This window comes from Trichomonas vaginalis, chromosome VI, assembly GCF_026262505.1.
Source record: "Trichomonas vaginalis G3 chromosome VI, whole genome shotgun sequence".
Classification (NCBI taxonomy): Eukaryota; Parabasalia; order Trichomonadida; family Trichomonadidae; genus Trichomonas; species Trichomonas vaginalis.
Window position 1 is genome coordinate 18,754,673 of NC_067208.1, and position 18,291 is coordinate 18,772,963.

Consider the following 18,291-nt stretch of genomic DNA (forward strand, 5'->3'; position numbering starts at 1 on the left):
TCATACGTGTGAGGGTGGTGATATCATTTATTTTTATATAAATGTGGGAACAAAAATATAACATATCTACTCGGCAGGAATGAGACCCTTACTGACTATGTATTCGTTTAATGCTTGATGAAAACAATGGTACATATTATCGTATGGGTATACACAACGTCTGTTTCCATCGTCGTCGTATATGTAGAGCTCAAATCCAGTCCAACCTTCTTTTGTACAATATGTAGCTTTATTTAAGTATGCATTTATGTAGATAAGGCAATTTTCTTCATCGCTCCAGAAATAATTTTTGTTCTTTGTTGAAATAGTTTTCGTTCCTCTGCGACCATAAGGAATGTATGCAATGAACTTTGCGTCATATGGGATTGTAATATATTCAGGGTTTCTTTCATCGTCAATGGGTCTGTCTTTGTTAAAATGCATGTTTCTCAGTTTTACTTGAGTTTTGAATAGTTCACGGAAACGTTCTGGGAAAGAGTCATAGTAAATGTAGTCAGACATGTCTTTGTAATGAAATAAAAAAGTTGGAAAATAAATAAAATAAGGTTATTTTTTATTTAGTGAGGACGGTAGTGAATTCGTTAGTGAAGTCGTTTATGTGTCAGATGGTTTTGTAAATATTTAAGGTTAAGTTGGCGTTATGGTTGTGTTGTAAAATATATGTTAACGGTTTTGTAAAGTGTCAAATTCACATAAGATGAGTACGGTGGAACGCAGTGCCACCGTACTGAAGATAGTCATACTAACTATCAATGGCAAATCCATCAAATTACAAATTCGATAAAACATTACTCACCGAGAATTTATTCTCAATCGAACAAAAGGGAATCACGAAAATTAACCGAACCAAATTTCCAAAACAAAGAAGTAATCGTTGTCTTACAAGAAAAAAGAACATACAAAAGCTTAATGGTGATCTTGGTGAAAAATTTTCGAAAATTACTCGCAAAACAAGCAAAATTGAGAAGGCTCATTCAAATTCAGACCACAGCAGTTCAAATTCAGAAGTTGCAGATGAACCTCTCTCAGATGATTCTGATGATGATTTCGAGGTAAAGGCTAAAGGTAAAAAGAGTCCATATCCTATTCCAGAATTATCAGATGGATCTTTTGAGACACCAATAAGTTCAGAATCCGAGACTTTTGAAAATAAAAAAATTTCAAATGCTCCAAACGAGAAAAGTACTACAGACAAATCTGAATCAGACAATGACGAGGAACCTATATCGTCTGAAAGCGACGTTTACAAAGAAGTTGAAGAAGTTCAAAATTTCAAAGAAATTTCCAACCCTGCTATGCCCAAAAAGAATAATGTTGATAGCGATGATGACGATAGTTGGATCATACGTCCAAAAAAGGAAATACAGAAGAACAAACTTGAAATTATTGCTGAAAAATGCGAAAAGAGATTAAACAGAGTGAGAAATTTAAGTCAGGCTTTACCAAAATTTGATGAAGATGATTTGGAAAGTCCTTTGTCGGAAGATGACTAATTTATTATATTATTTTTTTATTTTGGTTGAATTAAAGGTTATTTTTATATTCATTGGATTTTGTATATAATTGTAATTATAGTTTGAATGGAAACAATAAAACATTATAGTGATATAAGACATCTTAGAAAAAAAAATTGTAATTTGATTATTTCAATATCATAAACACATTTCTATTGTTATAAAAGTCTTAAGTGCTTGTGATCAGACAAATCTGTTTTTCAATAAGACATCTTAGAAAAAAAAATGTAATTTGACTATTTCAATATCATAAACACATTTCTATTGTTATAAAAGTCTTAAGTGCTTGTGATCAGACAAATCTGTTTTTCAATAAGACAGTCTGATTCAAAACTTTAAATTATATCTCTACCTTATATCAATATCTCTTTTACATATAATATTAAAGCAAACAATGCCTTCCCTACTTAATTTTACTATTTTATTTTCAATTAATTTCATATTCTTTTATCTTTCACCTTTCTCAATATTTCTAAACGCAACTTCACAGTACATTACATTTAACCACCACTTTCTTTTTATCATAAATTTATTTTTTTAATCTTTATCTTTTTTATTTCTTTATTATTTTCTTCTTCATCTAATATCTTATTTCATCTTTCACCATCTTTTTAATATTACCTATTGTTAACTCTTTATAATAATCTCATTCTGCAATTTTCATAAATACATTTTCATATAAAATCTTCTCAATTCATTTCAAACACATTCAAAAATAAAATTGTGAAATATTAATATACTATATAAAACCAATATTTTATAATTCATTATTTTTTTGAATACTTCTCAATTTTTTCTTATTCAATTTTTACTAAATAATTTCTCATTTTCTTTTTATTCTTATTCATTCTACATGCTGTTACTAGTTTACATATCATTAGCCGAAAAAATAATCATATAACAATCTTACCACATGTTAAATTTTTGATACATATGATTATTTTGAAATTTAAGAAATCGATTTCAAACATTCTAATAATGTCATAATGCAATCAGACAAATCCCAATTATTATAAACACTATAACATCGATTTTGACTTTAATTTTGAAATCGATAAAATATCTAGAAGATAAAAACTCATATATTTTGAGTGTAAACCTATTCAATTGTATTTTACTAAAGGATATAGATTCATACACGAACTTAAATAAGTGTTCACTACATTAAATTCTCATTATTTAAAATCTGATTATTTGGCTTGTTCTTTAAAATCAAGTTTAAAGCCTACCATAGTGTGACAGGTACATTGCTAGAGACTATACTACAAGTTGGGCTATTTTAATTATAAATTAAAATAATAATTTCCATTCGCATTACACATCCTAAGTCCAAATCAAACTTGACCGATATGTAATGATAGCTAATAATATATACTTCAATGCTATATAAATGAATACCCTTAGAAACAAATATAAAGAAAGATATGAATTTTTTAAATTTTCACTTCACCTAAAATCATTCCGATCCGTAAAGTATTGAAATCTATCCCGATTAATCGGGATAAAATTGAATGAGTTGATCCCAATTTCCCGATCAATCCCGATGCCAAAAGATAAGTCAATACTCATAGACACTTTGTATATGTTGATGCATCTTGTACAAAATAAGTAAATTTTGATCAGAAATACAAAAATTAAAATAAGTACGATCTTACTGCAATCTGGATGAAAGTATTACTTTGAATCCATCCAAAGTTGGCTCCATGCAAATTGATCTGCCGTCCTTTAGACTACTTTAATTATCTTTCTAGGAATAAACATATTTTTATTTTGCAAGTTTAAAATTAAGAATTTTTTGCTTTAAATAGTATTCCTAATCATACTATTGCTAATCAAGCTTTTATAATTCAAAGATACATATAATAACATATCAAGAAGATGATTTTTTCATTTGCGCACAAAATATTGATTGATATGTAATTATTAACCAATTACTCAACACTTTAGTTTTCCAAATTTTTTCCTCAAACGAGTTTTATATGAGAAAAATTGCATTTCTTTCCTTCATTTTGATTTTTTTAAATTTTTTTTGGAAATTTTGCATCAATAAAAAAGCAGAATATGTGTTAAAACGCTTTTGGTTATCTTATTAATTACTGAACTATTTAACGACTCTGTAAAAAAATATAAATTTACTAATATCATCCCCAAAATATATTGACTATCATAACAACTGTATATACAGTAACACAGACTAGGCATATGCAAGTAAAAAATCATTCAAAAAGAGAATTTTATAGATTTTACCAATATTTATGAGTTCATTTTTGGGAAAATTAACTTTGTACTAATAACACTGACGAAAAATCAGATTTTAATCATGATTGTTAGTATGAATTTTGAATACTAATCGTAATTTTAGTATTTTTTTAAGCAAGCGCAAATTTGCTATCCCCGTATCGGCATTTAGCTAATAAAATCATATCCTTTCGATAATTATATCTTGTCGTCCTTTTTCATGAGACGTGTAAAGCTTACGAAGTAATGTCGAAAGAAATAAGTTTGATGAGAAGGGTTTTCATACTAGCAAAGTGAGTTAATGATTTTACAATACTATGAATAGTAAAATTGTTTTGTAAATACAATATGCAGTAAAGATCACAAAACCTTGTAAAGTAACTCCAAGAACGATGGTATTATCAATATGGCTATTTATATGTGAATCCAACTTCGGTTGATAGTTGGTAAAATATTTGTCTGGAATAAGTGGTAAGATCCTCTTTAAGTGATATCGAAAATATAATAAATATTCCGAATAACATTCAATATTTGTGATAACACATAGAAAAAATTGAGAGGGGTGAAATTTTTGGAAATAACCTTAATTTTTTGCTTCTTATTCATATTTTCCACACATTGTTAGCAGGTTAGAAATACATATATAAGTATATATATGTTTTTTTTAATTTTATATGAGTGGATCACTGGCTTTACAGTTATTTTCAAATATATGCATTGGCTGATTACCCAATTAGTTACTAATATCTCTGCAATGCTTGTACTGTCAATTAATTTTTATATCACGTTATAAAGAGCCATTAATATTTTGTCATCAATAGTTTATATGATATTAATCATTTTCATCGAAAGCATAGCCGAATCTACTAATTCTCCTCTCAACTCTAGTGAAAGTATCACATCTAAAATTAATTTCACGTTGAAAACAATTCTATTTTTAATTGGTACGTGTTTTTTTTTCATTCCTAATACACTATTTCATCCAATGTCTACATAAAGCATCCCTAAATTTACAATTACCCCGTTTACAAAAAAATATTGTGTAATAAAAATATTTATGTCCCCTATGTTTTACTGTAGTACAATACTTACATTTCTTTTGCATACATATTATTTTATAGAGTTGCAAGCGCCAATTTTAAAAATTAAAATTAATTTTTTTTTATTTATTGATTTTTCTAGCAAAATATATTATAAAATATATACAAATTCAATGATTCTATATATAATCATATTCGAAGACCGAAACAATAAAAAGAAAAAAATTTATCATTGACAGAAAAAATCGAACCCATACCCCTGAATAAGTATTTCATGTTATTGAATGGCCTGAATAATCATATTTTAATGCTCTCTTTAGTTGTAAATATCTAGTTACACTTTGTAGAAGTTAACTTTTTATTATTATTTGATTTTGAGCCTTATGTTGGCTTCATATGCGAATTCATGTAGAAATATGATCATTATACAGAATAAAGTCATAATTTCTATCTTAGCATAAGTATTTACATATATGTTATAGCATATTTTATTTGATTCCTGCATTTAATTTGGATAACGATATCCAATTTAAAAAACTGTAGTTAATTTTTACTTCAAACTGCTGTCATATGTAATCAATTCCGCCGAGTGATCTGCTATGAGAATGTCATGAAAAAAGGACTGGAAAAAATAAAAGATATTGAAACTAACTCGAATTTTTTTAATTGATAATGCATCTACGAAGAGTGTTAATATCATTTATTATATTATAATCGAAAAATTCGTTTTTGAAAATCTTTGAATTTATGAGAAGTTCTACAATGGTGCTTTCAAACCTGGAAGGCTTAATAGAAAGTTCTTATAGTTTTGTTACATCTTGCCAATAAACTTCCGCTGGTTTCCTTAAAGGTACCTTGCAAAAGTAGCTATTATGGCATCGGGTAAATAACGTATTTTTGTGGGTCCACCTTTTCTGAAATATTTTTTGCTACGGGATTTTTGACTCGGAGTTAATATTTAAGGCTTTTCTACTATGGAATGATTTAAGTAGATGCATGACAATAATATGATAATACTTTGATAACTTAAAACTGTGATATGAACCGATTTCAAGCACAAAAAATGTGGTTAGAAATAATCGGAAGAGAATAAAATTATAAATAAAAATGAAGATTTAAATTAAAAAAAAAGGTAGTGGGGCTTCCAGGCGCGTTGCGCCCTCTAGCCCTGAAGATGTTTAGTATAAATGAAGTTTATATTCGGAGGGCTTCCAGGCGCGTTGCGCCCTCTAGCCCATAAGAAATTTTGCCCAAGACCCAAGAGGAGGACCGAACCCCAGCCGACCAGCCGGTGACACTTTTTGTGTCGCTTTTCATAAATTATATATGTTTTCATGTTTTGTCACTTTTCTGTCACTTTTCGGGTAAAAACATTTTTATTATTATATATAAATGAATTTTACAAAACCGCCGTTACCGTTCTTTGGAAATAAGAGTAGATGTAAAGATATTATATTGAGACAACTTAAGAAACTACCGAATGGTCTAACATTTGTAGATTTGTTCGGTGGAAGTTTCTATATATCCCATTTATGTCATACAATATTCCCAGACTCAAAGATTATATGCAATGACTTCGACAACTATATGGACCGTCTCAAACATATTCCAGACACAAACAATATATTGAAAGAGTTAAAAGAAAGATACCTATAGGTAAGATGGAACGTATACCATTAGATAAGAAAAATATTGTGAGAGAGGTTTTTGAAAAAAGCAGAATATATAGACTGGAATAGTATATCTGCTAGACTATTATATAGTGGTGCTATAAGAGTTCATGACATTGAAACACTTATGTCAAAAGTTTTATATCTTAACTATACAAATGTTTTCAAAGAGGACATAGAAAAATATATTGAGGGTATAGAGTTTGTGAGATGTCATTGGACAGAGTTGTATGAAAAATATAAAGACAAGGAAAATGTTTTCTTTATAGTGGCCCGCCGTTCTATAACACATGGGATTTTCAATACCAAGTAGACTGGACTTTGAGAGACTCTTTAGAAACTTTAGACGTTTTACATAACCATCCATGCTTTTACTTTACATCCGATAAAAGTGGTTTGGAAACCGTTATGAGATGGTTAGAGGACATACATGACTATGAGTTTAGATATGACAAGATAGAATATGAGAGAGGTCCTATAAACCGGAGAAAGTGTCACAAAAAGAAAATTTTATTAGTAAGTAAATGTGGTTTGAAATCGGATTGTTTTTTAGGTTTTTTCCATTGTGTTATTTATTTATTTGACGTGGCAGAAAAGTACAGAGAATATGAAGATGAACCAATGCCTGCAAATGTTCAGTATATGTACTCGTAAGAGATATTTTATCTAATATTAAATGGACGCACAGAACTTAGCGAATGCACAGCAACCTGGACAACCAAACCCAGAGAATATTCCAAATGAAGTTAGAATACAAACTGCAATGGCAAACTATGGTCAAGTGCCAACAGATGTACAAATGCAAACTGCCATGTCAAATGACGCTGCGTTAGGTTTGCCACCATGGTATGCAAATATGAAATGGAAAGAGTTTTATACAAACCCTGAAGTGGGATATAAACAACTTTATGCAATGACGCGAACACAGAAGTTGACCCAGAATATGTTTTTCTACCAGAGGAGAAACAGAATGTATGAGCTCCAGTTAAAGAATGCTATGGAACTCAACAGGAAACGTAAGAGACTAGGCGGACATTAGATTTTTACACGTAGTAAATGGGTTTCTTCAGTAAGATAGGAACCTTCTTCAAGAGTTGGAAGAGGTATATGGAATGGCGTCAAAACCGTAGGAAGAGGAGTATGGAACGGTGTCAAAAATATTGGTAAAAGAGTAGGTCAGTTCGTTGGTATTATACCTAAAGACCCTGAACCAGAAGAGCAAGCTCCTGTTATACAACAGCCTGAACCTGCACCACAGTCTATTGGCAACCAAATCCAAACACCTCAACCGTATTAAAAAATTATATTTTTATCGTTCGATAGTAGTTGTATATGAAACTAAGCTCTATGTAAAACGCATGGTATAATGGAATTATTCTTTTTCTTCCATCTGTAGTAAACCATACTTGAAAGTCTGAAATACTTCCACTTGGTGGTTCGTATAACTTTGTAGGTTTTTCGTAAAAGTCTTTGCCAGCATAAGAAGAGTTTGGGCGCCAGAAAATGAAGCATGAACAATAATAGCATCTGGGTCGAAAATATTTTCATATGTTCATTAGGGTTTTCGACTTCATAATAGTCCGGGTGTACTGGATATGCTGCAGGCTGATTTAACATTCCTCATAAATTCTATACCATGCCAAGTTGTTATATTTTGTAGAAATATAAACGTTTTCTCCAAGGTCTTCTATTTTATTGATTTTAACAGTTGCATTTTTCCTGTCATAAATAATATCGAGATGGTATTCTCCTTCGTCAATGTTTACTGGTTTGCATATTCAATATAGATATCGTTTATTTTTTCTTGAAAAGCTTGAAGAGTTGTTTCTAAGTTTATAAGCAAACTAACTTGTAAAAGTTTTCCCTGTTCAAATTTCTCATACATACGTTTTTCTTTGTTATAGTATCGAACTTCAAAACCGACCGTAAATGGGAAACCATGTATGGCTTCTGAAATGAACTTCATTCTACGAAAGCCAATAGCTTTTGTGACGGATGGGTTCTTAACCATCTAATGGGTAGTCAAAACGATAGCCTTCATGCTTTACGGTATCTGTCTCAAACTTTTGACCGACATTAGTAAAAAGTTCATCTAATGGTTTAGTTGTAGCAACTCTTGAATTTTCTTTTTCTATTGGAAGCATATTTTATCTATAATAAAAATGTCAAATGAAACAGCGTCTATGAGAGAAATACAACACAACCGACAACTCATTATGCAAGCTCTAAATAAGAACACAACAAACTTTTCAAACTATTCTAAGATATCTGAGTCATTGAAAGGGGGTGACTTAAAACTGACAATAAACCCAATGACAGATGAGTTTCTGTTTCAAGACATATAAGACCTATACTGTCTGTATAAATCCAACAAAAAGGAACTTTAAACGAGAAAACATATAAATGAACTTCTTTGAAAGCAGATGTTGACAACAAAGCTGACAAAGAATATGTCATTGAAAAAGTTCAAGAAGAACATGACAGAGCAGATGCAACATATGCAACAAAAGAGGATGTTGAAAATAAAGCTGACAAAGAAACTGTAGATATGTTGGCACAAACGGTTTCAAGTCATACCAGAGGTTTAATGGAAGATAGTGTCCATTTGCAAAGACTTGACATAGATGTTTCAAAATAAAGCCGACAAAATCATACACATAACATCTCTGACGTAAATGAACTTCAAGAAAAGTTAGATGACAAAGCTGACAAAGAAACTGTAGATATGTTGGCACAAACGGTTTCAAGTCATGACAGTGCTTTAATGGAAGATGGACAACAGTTGAAAGAGCTTGAGAAAGGTGTTACAGAGTTAAGGAATACAAAAGCAGACTCGACATGGATAGCTGGATATGTAGATGCAACAAAAGAATATATTTTCGCATGGACAGAAGGAACATATCACAAAAACATCATACACATAACATCTATGACGTAAATGAACTTCAAGAAAAGTTAGATGACATTATGCATCTAAGACAGGAACTCAATGTGCTTAAACAAATTTTGCCGAATCTTATTTACCCGGTTGGCTCATTATATGTTTCAATGAACTCTACCAGACCAGAAGTAGTACTTGGTTTTGGAACTTGGACTCAAATAGTCGACAGGTTTTTGTATTGTGCAAACTCTTCAAAGGAAATAGGTGGAAGTAAAACGATTTCAGGTGAAAATTTACCTGCACACAGTCACTACATAGATTTAAGTACATCTCAAGCAGGTTGGCATAAGCATAGATATTGGGATTGGTCAGGAATGACAAAAGGTAAAGGATATGATGTTAAAGACGACGTTAAGTTTGCTATAAATTGTTGGAGTGACACTCAGGGAGAAGGGAAACCATACACATTTCGTTTCAGGATATACGCAAACAACGGGACAAAGTAAGAAATACATGCCACCTTACATGACAGTTTACGCCATGGTATAGAATTGCTTAGTCGTCATTTTCAACTTCTTTAGCATATTCGTCAGGAGTTGTCTTATATTTGTTAGGAACTGTCTTTGAAAGTATACCACCTTGAACTTTGACAAGTTTGAAACGAGTCTGGCAATAGTTTTATCTTCTGCTTGCAGTGTGTACATTTTGCCATGTTTGCCTAAAACTTCATAATATTCTCTTGTATACTTTCTTCTATTTTTTACGAACACGAATGTGAGTACCTGTCGGGTTCCCATTGTTGTCATAGTCAATAGTATTTTCATATGGGTCGCGTTTAGGTATTTCTATTTTTACTTTGTCACCTTTCTGAGTTTGAAGCCCGGCATTCTTTCTTGTTTGTCTCTTTTGACTAAATTATTAAATATATAGTTTCTCTAAGTCAGGGTTGTTTTTCATTTCTTCGGGGGAGTGGTTTCCCAAACCTTTTTGTTTACGGTTATTGTAAATATTTAAAACTTGTCTCATCTTTGCCTGGGAGAAGTGTCTATATTTGTCGTCATATGACATTTCATTTGCTTCACCACTTGTGGTTGGTTTAAGTCTCTTAACATTTTTATACAACCGTCAATGAACCAAGAGCAGAATGGTTTTGGTCAACAATGAAATATTGGTTTACATTTTTTGAACGCAGATAGTTTTTACATCATCTGATTTGAAAGAACTTTCACAGTCAGATGTCAGTTTTGTTGGATGGTATTGTCAACGAATATTGTCAAAGCAGTTTTCACATCTAAAATATTTTTGGACCATAATGGTATGGCTTCACAGTATCTTGTGTTTGACCAACAAAGATTAACCAGTATGGAGGTCCATCTGTTCTAACTCTCGGAATGTTTTTCCAAGATTCCATAAACCAAGCATTTGGTGTTGAACTAAAGATTTTTATCATGAGTGCTTTCTTTGTCGCTTTAGAACATAGCGGTCCTTGTTCGGATTCGTCATTTTTTACCCTATAAGAAATGGGTTTATTTGGCGCATTAGCAGGAGTCGCATCCAGATTTTTGCCCGCAGTGGGAACAATAGCCAGAGGTGCATTTGGAATTGGAAAAAGAATTTGAGTACCATTAAGGTCATACATGAAAGAGAAAGCACAACCTATTATACAAACTGTACAGAAAGGTTGGATGTAGCACGAGATGCAACAAATCTTATTCCAAATCTGAAACAAGAGGAAAAGTTCAAGGATGGATGGACAATGTAGGAAGACAAGCAGGAAACTATTATAACAAAGCAAATGACTACTATAACAAGCAGGACACATATATGGACAAGGTGAAAGATTCTTAACAGAGATATAACCATGCACAACAGTGGGTAAACAATAACCAACCTCAACCGCCTCAAACGTGGGGAATGTAAATTTTTTTACTGAGATGAAATGAACAATGCAGCATTGAGACAAATGAGTTCAAGATGGATTTGTCGGCTTCCAGCATTTACACCACGTGTTTGTAAAGTTCTTCCTATACCTCAGGAAGTTTTAGACCGACTTAAAAAACCTAAACAACCAGTTGAAAACAAACCAAACTAAATTTTTTTACTGAGATGAAATGAACAATGCAGCTTTAAACAGAATAAGTCATGGAAGACCACCTTTTACACCACGTGTTTGTAAAGTTCTTCCTATACCTCAGGAAGTTTTAGACCGACTTAAAAAACCTAAACAACCAGTTGAAAACAAACCAAATTAAAATTTTTTACTGAGATGAAATGACCGAAGAAGTTGAAACGGTAGATTTGACACCACAAACAAAAAGTTCAGAACCATTGTCAAAACCTGTCAAAGAACTTACAGATGAAGAGAAAAATTCAATAATAGAAAGTGCCAGGTCTGGAAATACAAACCCTAACTATAAAGTCGCTTTTTATAGAAATGGAACGGCTAGTACCTCAAAAAAGAAACAGACTCTCACAAATAAAATATTGAAGTCTGAAGGAGCTTTCGAGACAACAGATGGAAAAGTTTACTTCACTGACCAACAGTTCATTATAGAACATCTCATTGACTTAGAGTCGAAATATTCTAAACTTTACAACAAACACAAAAAGTTGAAAGGAAAACAAAAACAAATGGCATATGATATTTATGAAGATGTTGACGACACAACTGTTCCTGCAAGTGAAGTAAAGTCAGAGGAACCGAAAAGTGACGAAAAACCGATAGAAGAAGAAAAACCAAAAACTGAAGATAAACCAAAACCAAAGTTTAGTTTCCAAACTAAACCAAGTCAACCTTCATTAGCTGGTATGGGTTGGCGTCAAAGACTTATGGCAGCAGGCGGTTATGTAAAGTAAAGAAAAAAATTTTATTTTTATAAAAATGCCCCCATATAGAATGGACAGAAAGTCTGCTAGAATAAAAGCAGGGTTACAAAGATATGGTTGGAGAGTTTCGAAGAATTTTAAATATAGGAAGGGAAGACCCATAAAAGTCTATGACAAATTGTCTGGTCTTCGCTACGAAATGGATTTGGAAACAGCACGTGCCAATTATCCAAACAGACTAGAGAGGTTAGAAGAAGAACGTCTTATGGACATGCCTTTCGATGTTAGTGAACCTCAAGTTGAAGGACACGACGGCTTTGCCAGATTCTACTGGAAACATGACGAACAATTGCATCCTTTGAGAAGGAAAAAAGGAAAAGGTGAAGACACACATGCTCCCATGGAAAGAACAAGATATGCATATGAAAAGTATCGTGAAGTTAGAAGTCAAATTACATCTGGTCGAACCTTTACAGTAAACTTTGACGAAGGAAAGAACAAAGAAGGCTTCATGGGAGTACTTGCTGCAATTCAAGACGGAAATAAGAAAGGACACAATCTCAGATTGACCATAACGGATTTGGATGGTCACATTTACTATGCACATGGCAATGAACAAACAGCCGCAAAACTTCTTGACGCTTTCAAGACTACAAAGAGAGAACAAATGGTTGACTCCGACTCAGACATTTTGAATGCAATTGAAGGAATTGCAAGTGTCAAGTTCGAATGGTACCAACCTAACCCTCAAGCAGTCAGACAACATGCTGGATACTTCCCGTTCATAAATAAGTCTGACATTGACTTGACAAGGTATGGAATTTACAATTCAATTGAAACAATTGTTAATGAACCTTGCATTCTTACATGTCTCAGGAACTCTGGTCTTGTTTCAGAAGAGAAGATGAAGTATCTTGAGTCATGTGTGAAGACAAGGTACATTCTCAGAGGTCAATTGGCAAAAATTGCACCGTTGGCAAATGTCAATATCCGAGTCAACATACCTACAGCTAAAGGTTCTTCACATGACGACTATGTTGTTGACAAAGACTTACCATGGTTGAAGATTGTAATTGTCCACAACCACTTCATGTTGAACGAAAGTCTTACAAACCCATTCTTTGGTAAAAGTAAGTGCAACATTGTCAGAGCTGTAAACATTCTTTTCGAGAAAGGTTTGTTGGAACCAATTCCAGATGACAAGCTGACAGAAACTTTTGTACCAAAAGATGAAACAAACTTTTCATTGTTAGTAAGACCAAAAGTTGTTCCAGACAAAGTTCTAGTACAAAAGAAGTACACAGTTCCACAAGAGGTTGGTATGTTCGGATACCAACCTGAACCAGAAGAACTTCCAATGAGGTTGCAAGAACTTCAAGATGCTATAAACAAACTTCCATTGAGACATCCAATTGACGTCAAATTGTATTGGAGAGCATCTGAGTTAGGTCAGAAGGTTTTATATGAAACAGGTTGCTTCGACGATGTTTATGAGATAACAGGAGAAGTTTCTCAGAAGATAAGAGACTCACTTGAATTTCCACAAACTGGACCAATTGGTTGCGACAAGTTCGACTCAGATGAAAAGATATACTATGTCGACCTTAACGCTGCATACATGAGGTTTGTCCAATATATTCCGACTGGAATTCCAAACGAAGATGGTGAGTTCCCGGGAAGGAACTATACAGTTGGAAAAGTCATACAACAACTGTATGATATTAGGAAAGCTTCAAACCCCAAACTTGCAATGACACTCAAATTGCTTATGAATTCGACATGGGGATATTCCATTAAGAAACCTCAAGAGATGAAGAGTAAACATTATGAGAAGGTCGACAACTTTGTTGAAAGGTTTTCTCCTTTTGTTTTGAAGTACGAATTCACTCAAGGTCAAAGTGGCTTAGTAACCACATTAAAACCTATTGTCGAACATTGGTCTTACCCTCAGTTCGCAAAGGCAGTCCTTGACAACTACAACAAATTCTTCTCCGAAGTCAAATCGAAAGTCAAGGTTTACTATGAGAACATTGACGCACTCATGACGAACGAAGAAGGATACAACAAACTCATTGAAATGGGAATGGTCGGTGAAAAGATGGGCTGTTTTAAGCTAGATAAGGTATTTTCCGAAGTTCATGTAATATCGAAAAGGAAATATTGGGGCATACTTGAAGACGGCACAGAAATAAAACATTGCATGAAATAAAAAATTTATTTTTAAAAAAGTGATATTTTTTAATTTTATTTGAAATGTACGCCGAGTTTGTTAGTGAACCTCAAGTTGAAGGAAACTTGTTTGTTAGATGAGAAATATGAAATGGCATACCATTTTAAAACAATATATTTTTACATATATTAAATGCTTCAGGTTGAAAAACAAAGAACAAAAGTAGCAGATACAAAACCGTTAGACTATATCTTTACAAATGCTGGTAGGACTATTTCAGATGAAGAAATTTCATCCCGAGCATACAGGTTTGACTATCCAACTTGTTGGCTTCAAAGTCCTTCAGATGCAAAGGCAATAGGATTTAGAAGAGTTTTGTTTTCAAATAGAACTAACGCATTTATGTTCGCAGTATATTTTCATGGGCAGTATGAAGGTTCTGATGGTCTAATAGACAAATTTGACGAAATGAGAATCTTTACAGTTCGTTCAGACGAAAGTCTTGAGAAAACTCTAGATGACTTTCAAACTCAAATGAACAAATATTATTGGGAATTTCAAGAAAAATACAACTCTTTACTAAATGGAACATACTATCTGAAACTAGAATATGACAAGATGAACTCCACCGCTTCATTTCAAAAGATTGAAATTAACCCTCCAAGAGATACAGAGTTTTTATTTTGGGAAGTAGACAAACGTTCTTGGGCACAATTTCTTCGGTTACTAAACCAGAACGAACCATTACCACCAGATGGTCCATTTAAATTTATACTTCCACCAGCAGATTTGATGGTTTATAGAAACGTGTTTGACCCTCAAAATGTTATGTGTCATGCAAGTTTCAGTTCAAGCAACAATAGTTTTCTATGTATTGGTAAGGACCTTTATGACTTTGCTTCTAAATTCTACGAACCACCTAGTAACAGTTTCTCTGACTTTCAAGTTTGGTTCACAACAAATGGTGTGCAACATATTATTCCATTGTACTATGACTTTTATCTCGAATTGTCTTTCATATATAACTACGGAAAAGTGCTGAAAAAGTATTGAATGTGAAGATATTAGAAAATAACATTTTTTCTAACATCGTAGAAAATTCATGAAAACAATTTATTTTTGACACTTTCACAAAAAACATAAAAAAGTGAGTTAAAATGAGATGTTTACTGAACTGGCTGAATGTCGCCTTCTGTAGTTATGTAGAATGGTTGACCAGAGAAGTGAAGGAGACCCTTGAGAATTTGGTTCATTCTTGGGAAAGGGTTCTCTCTGTTTGGAAGTAGTATCCAAGGACGCTTGGCAAAGAACTTTATAATGGCTTCCTTCTTTGCTTGCTTTATGTCGTCGTAGGCTGTCCCGTCTGGTATTTGAATTGGAATTCCAGTCGAAGTCTCGAGATTCAAGGCAGCCCTTCCCGTTATCCAACCGTTAACAAGCTTGCCTTTTACATTCTGCCTGAGGAAGTCTTTAACAAGCTCGTTAATTTCAATTAGGTAAATTGCCTCGTCGGTAGGTTCGACCTCGACCATTGCTACTGTCAGAAAAAGTACTGCTACTGTCAGAAAAAGTACTGCTACTGTCAGTAAAAGTACTGCTACTGTCAGTAAAAGTACTGCTAGGAGCAGAAAAACTACTGCTACTGTCAGTAAAAAGGGAAATTTGAGAGGGTTTTCGACGATAAAGTACTGCTACTGTCAGAAAAAGTACTGCTACTGTCAGTAAAAGTACCGCTACTGTCAGAAAAAGTACTGCTACTGTCAGTAAAAGTACTGCTACTGTCAGTAAAAGTACTGCTAGTAGCAGAGATTTTTATCGTTGTGGTCCGACAGGACACAAACGAATGTCCGACGTCCCACCAACCGAGTCCATTCCCAAACCAGAGGAACCTAAAGAACCACAACAGTCTCCTCAGCAACCTCAGTTCCAGCAAGTACCTCCGAATTACTACCAATTTCCACCTCAAGGTTACTACCCACCACAAGGCTTCCCGAACTACCCTCCTCAGCCTATGCCTTACTGCCCCAACCCTTGGTTGTTCCAGCAAGCTCCACCCAAGCAATTCCAATTCCAATCTCAGTCCAAGAGAGACCAAGACTTCGAAGAAGGTCTGAACCGCTTACGCAAAGAGTATGCTACAGCTCCAATTGAGAGAAAGTTGTTCCCGGACCAAAAAATATAATTTAGGTGAAGAGGTTAGATCTAACCTCATTTCTAACCCGATTTCTACCCTCTTGAATTTTCATGAATTTTATATATTAATGTTTTCGTTAAGCCACTTTGTGCCGTCAGTCAGTCAGTCAGTCAGTTTAGGAAAGACTTTAGAAAGTTGTTGGAAAATAAGTCCTGGGAAGAGTATTATAAGGCATTTTGTGAAGAATATAGCAACCGCCGGAATTCGGACTGTTGCTTTTTATACAAAATTCATGCAGGAAATTCTTGAGTTTTGGTTGAAAGAATACGGTGGAGCCAAAAGTGGCTCGACCTCAAAACAAGCATTTTATGAGCTTACAAAGGGTGTTATGAATGAATTCAAAGGTATTTACATACATCCTGACCTCGTTCATTTTGTTGCTGAATTCAGCAAAAATAATGTTTAGGGTAGATGGTTAGATCTAACCCGATTTCTAACCCGATTTCTACCCTCTTGAATTTTCATGAATTTCCTTAAGATAGAAAAAATAAAGTTAGTTTTATTTTTATTTATTTTTTTATTTTGTATAAAAGAACAGAAATGTCAACAATCGGCACAACAACAATTCAAACAACAGCACCAAACTCGTTAGTCATGAATCCAACATCTATGTTAGTAGAAATGAAAAGCTTCATTCCTTCTTCATATACTTTTGAAACAGAAATCCAGAAGATAAAGCAAGAACTTTTAACAAGTAATTTAGACTGTAGTGCGAAAGATGAAACAAATGAACAGTATCTTTATGAAATGGAGGACCTCATCGACCATTTGCCTAAACTACCTGAAATTCAGCAGCAAAAACTAACTATTCCTGAATTCGACGAAATTGAAGTCAAAGCAACTGACTCAGTAGAAATAAAGAAGTTCATACGAAAGGTAAATTATGAATTCCTTGGTTTTCATTGCAACCATAAAGTTATGGACAAAGATTGCGACATGGTATATAAGAACATCTCTGACATATATAGATCTGGGGAGTTTAAGACATACGACAACTTTGTTTCATTAGCTGCAAAATGTGTATGGCAGATAAGAGATAAAGACAGAAGAGATAAGGTATGGCATGAACAGATAAAACCAACTGCTTCAGATTTAAAGAAAACCATTGACGCCTTGGTTGTTTTAGCAGGTAAGGTTTCAGAATATAACGCAAAAATGAACCCGCAATGTTCTAAATGTAAAGCAGCAATGAGGAAATATAACTACTCCGTCAAAGAGATAGAAAGAATGCGAAACGACTATGCAGACTTAAAGAAAGAAGCAGAGAAACCCACAGAAAATAAAATGGACATGTTAGCATTTCTGAACAAAAACTATCCAACTGCTGACGATTTCCTTCTATCTGACGTCAAGAAGAAGTATAAAGAAACTTTCGGCATTGTTAAAACATTCGATGTACTAAAAGAAGAAATAGAAGCTACAAAACTGTTTAGAGTCTCACGAATTCATAACGTTTACCATGTGAAACGTTTATAAAATAACTGGGGTAGAAATGAGGGTAGATATCGGGTTAGATCTAACCATCTACCCTAAAATATATTTTTATTGAATTCAGCAACAAAATTCTGAGTAAAATAATTTTTAGGGCATGTGTCAAACCGTTGAGTTTTCACAAAATTTAAAAAATAACGTTTACCATGTGAAACGTTTATAAAATAACTGGGGTAGAAATGAGGGTAGATATCGGGTTAGATCTAACCATCTACCCTAAAATATATTTTTATTGAATTCAGCACAAAAATCATGAATTTCCTTAAG

The 18,291-nt window shown here is 33.3% G+C and overlaps 10 protein-coding genes across 10 annotated transcripts, besides 4 other annotated features; 9 read left to right on the forward strand and 1 right to left on the reverse strand.

Moving 5' to 3' along the window:
- Positions 1–748: part of a mobile genetic element that runs on past the window's edge.
- On the reverse strand, positions 67–501 carry TVAGG3_0889640 (uncharacterized protein; the record flags this gene model as incomplete). Its single annotated transcript, XM_001296650.1, has 1 exon — positions 67–501. One exon carries the CDS (start codon positions 499–501, stop codon positions 67–69), a length of 435 nt encoding a protein of 144 aa, XP_001296651.1.
- Positions 749–1,834: a mobile genetic element.
- Positions 753–1,493, forward strand: TVAGG3_0889660 (MULE transposase domain-containing protein; the record flags this gene model as incomplete). Its single annotated transcript, XM_001296649.1, has 1 exon — positions 753–1,493. The coding sequence occupies one exon, from the start codon at positions 753–755 to the stop codon at positions 1,491–1,493; it is 741 nt and encodes a 246-aa protein (XP_001296650.1).
- Positions 1,835–2,996: 1,162 nt separating the features above from the next.
- Positions 2,997–3,062: a mobile genetic element.
- Positions 3,063–9,022: 5,960 nt separating this feature from the next.
- Positions 9,023–18,291: part of a mobile genetic element that runs on past the window's edge.
- Positions 11,283–11,435, forward strand: TVAGG3_0889690 (uncharacterized protein; the record flags this gene model as incomplete). Its single annotated transcript, XM_051250800.1, has 1 exon — positions 11,283–11,435. The coding sequence occupies one exon, from the start codon at positions 11,283–11,285 to the stop codon at positions 11,433–11,435; it is 153 nt and encodes a 50-aa protein (XP_051086275.1).
- On the forward strand, positions 11,615–12,199 carry TVAGG3_0889700 (phage tail repeat-like family; the record flags this gene model as incomplete). Its single annotated transcript, XM_051250801.1, has 1 exon — positions 11,615–12,199. One exon carries the CDS (start codon positions 11,615–11,617, stop codon positions 12,197–12,199), a length of 585 nt encoding a protein of 194 aa, XP_051086276.1.
- On the forward strand, positions 12,240–12,715 carry TVAGG3_0889710 (uncharacterized protein; the record flags this gene model as incomplete). The annotated part of the gene is made up of 1 exon (XM_051250802.1): positions 12,240–12,715. A coding segment is annotated over one exon (476 nt), but the record flags the coding sequence as incomplete, so codon positions are not given.
- Positions 13,074–14,024, forward strand: TVAGG3_0889720 (DNA/RNA polymerases family; the record flags this gene model as incomplete). Its single annotated transcript, XM_051250803.1, has 1 exon — positions 13,074–14,024. A coding segment is annotated over one exon (951 nt), but the record flags the coding sequence as incomplete, so codon positions are not given.
- On the forward strand, positions 14,046–14,378 carry TVAGG3_0889730 (DNA/RNA polymerases family; the record flags this gene model as incomplete). Its single annotated transcript, XM_051250804.1, has 1 exon — positions 14,046–14,378. A coding segment is annotated over one exon (333 nt), but the record flags the coding sequence as incomplete, so codon positions are not given.
- On the forward strand, positions 14,532–15,169 carry TVAGG3_0889740 (uncharacterized protein; the record flags this gene model as incomplete). The annotated part of the gene is made up of 1 exon (XM_051250805.1): positions 14,532–15,169. A coding segment is annotated over one exon (638 nt), but the record flags the coding sequence as incomplete, so codon positions are not given.
- On the forward strand, positions 16,183–16,521 carry TVAGG3_0889750 (uncharacterized protein; the record flags this gene model as incomplete). Its single annotated transcript, XM_051250806.1, has 1 exon — positions 16,183–16,521. The coding sequence occupies one exon, from the start codon at positions 16,183–16,185 to the stop codon at positions 16,519–16,521; it is 339 nt and encodes a 112-aa protein (XP_051086281.1).
- TVAGG3_0889760 (organellar and viral DNA polymerase type B) lies at positions 17,074–18,009 on the forward strand (the record flags this gene model as incomplete). The annotated part of the gene is made up of 1 exon (XM_001315515.2): positions 17,074–18,009. The coding sequence occupies one exon, from the start codon at positions 17,074–17,076 to the stop codon at positions 18,007–18,009; it is 936 nt and encodes a 311-aa protein (XP_001315550.2).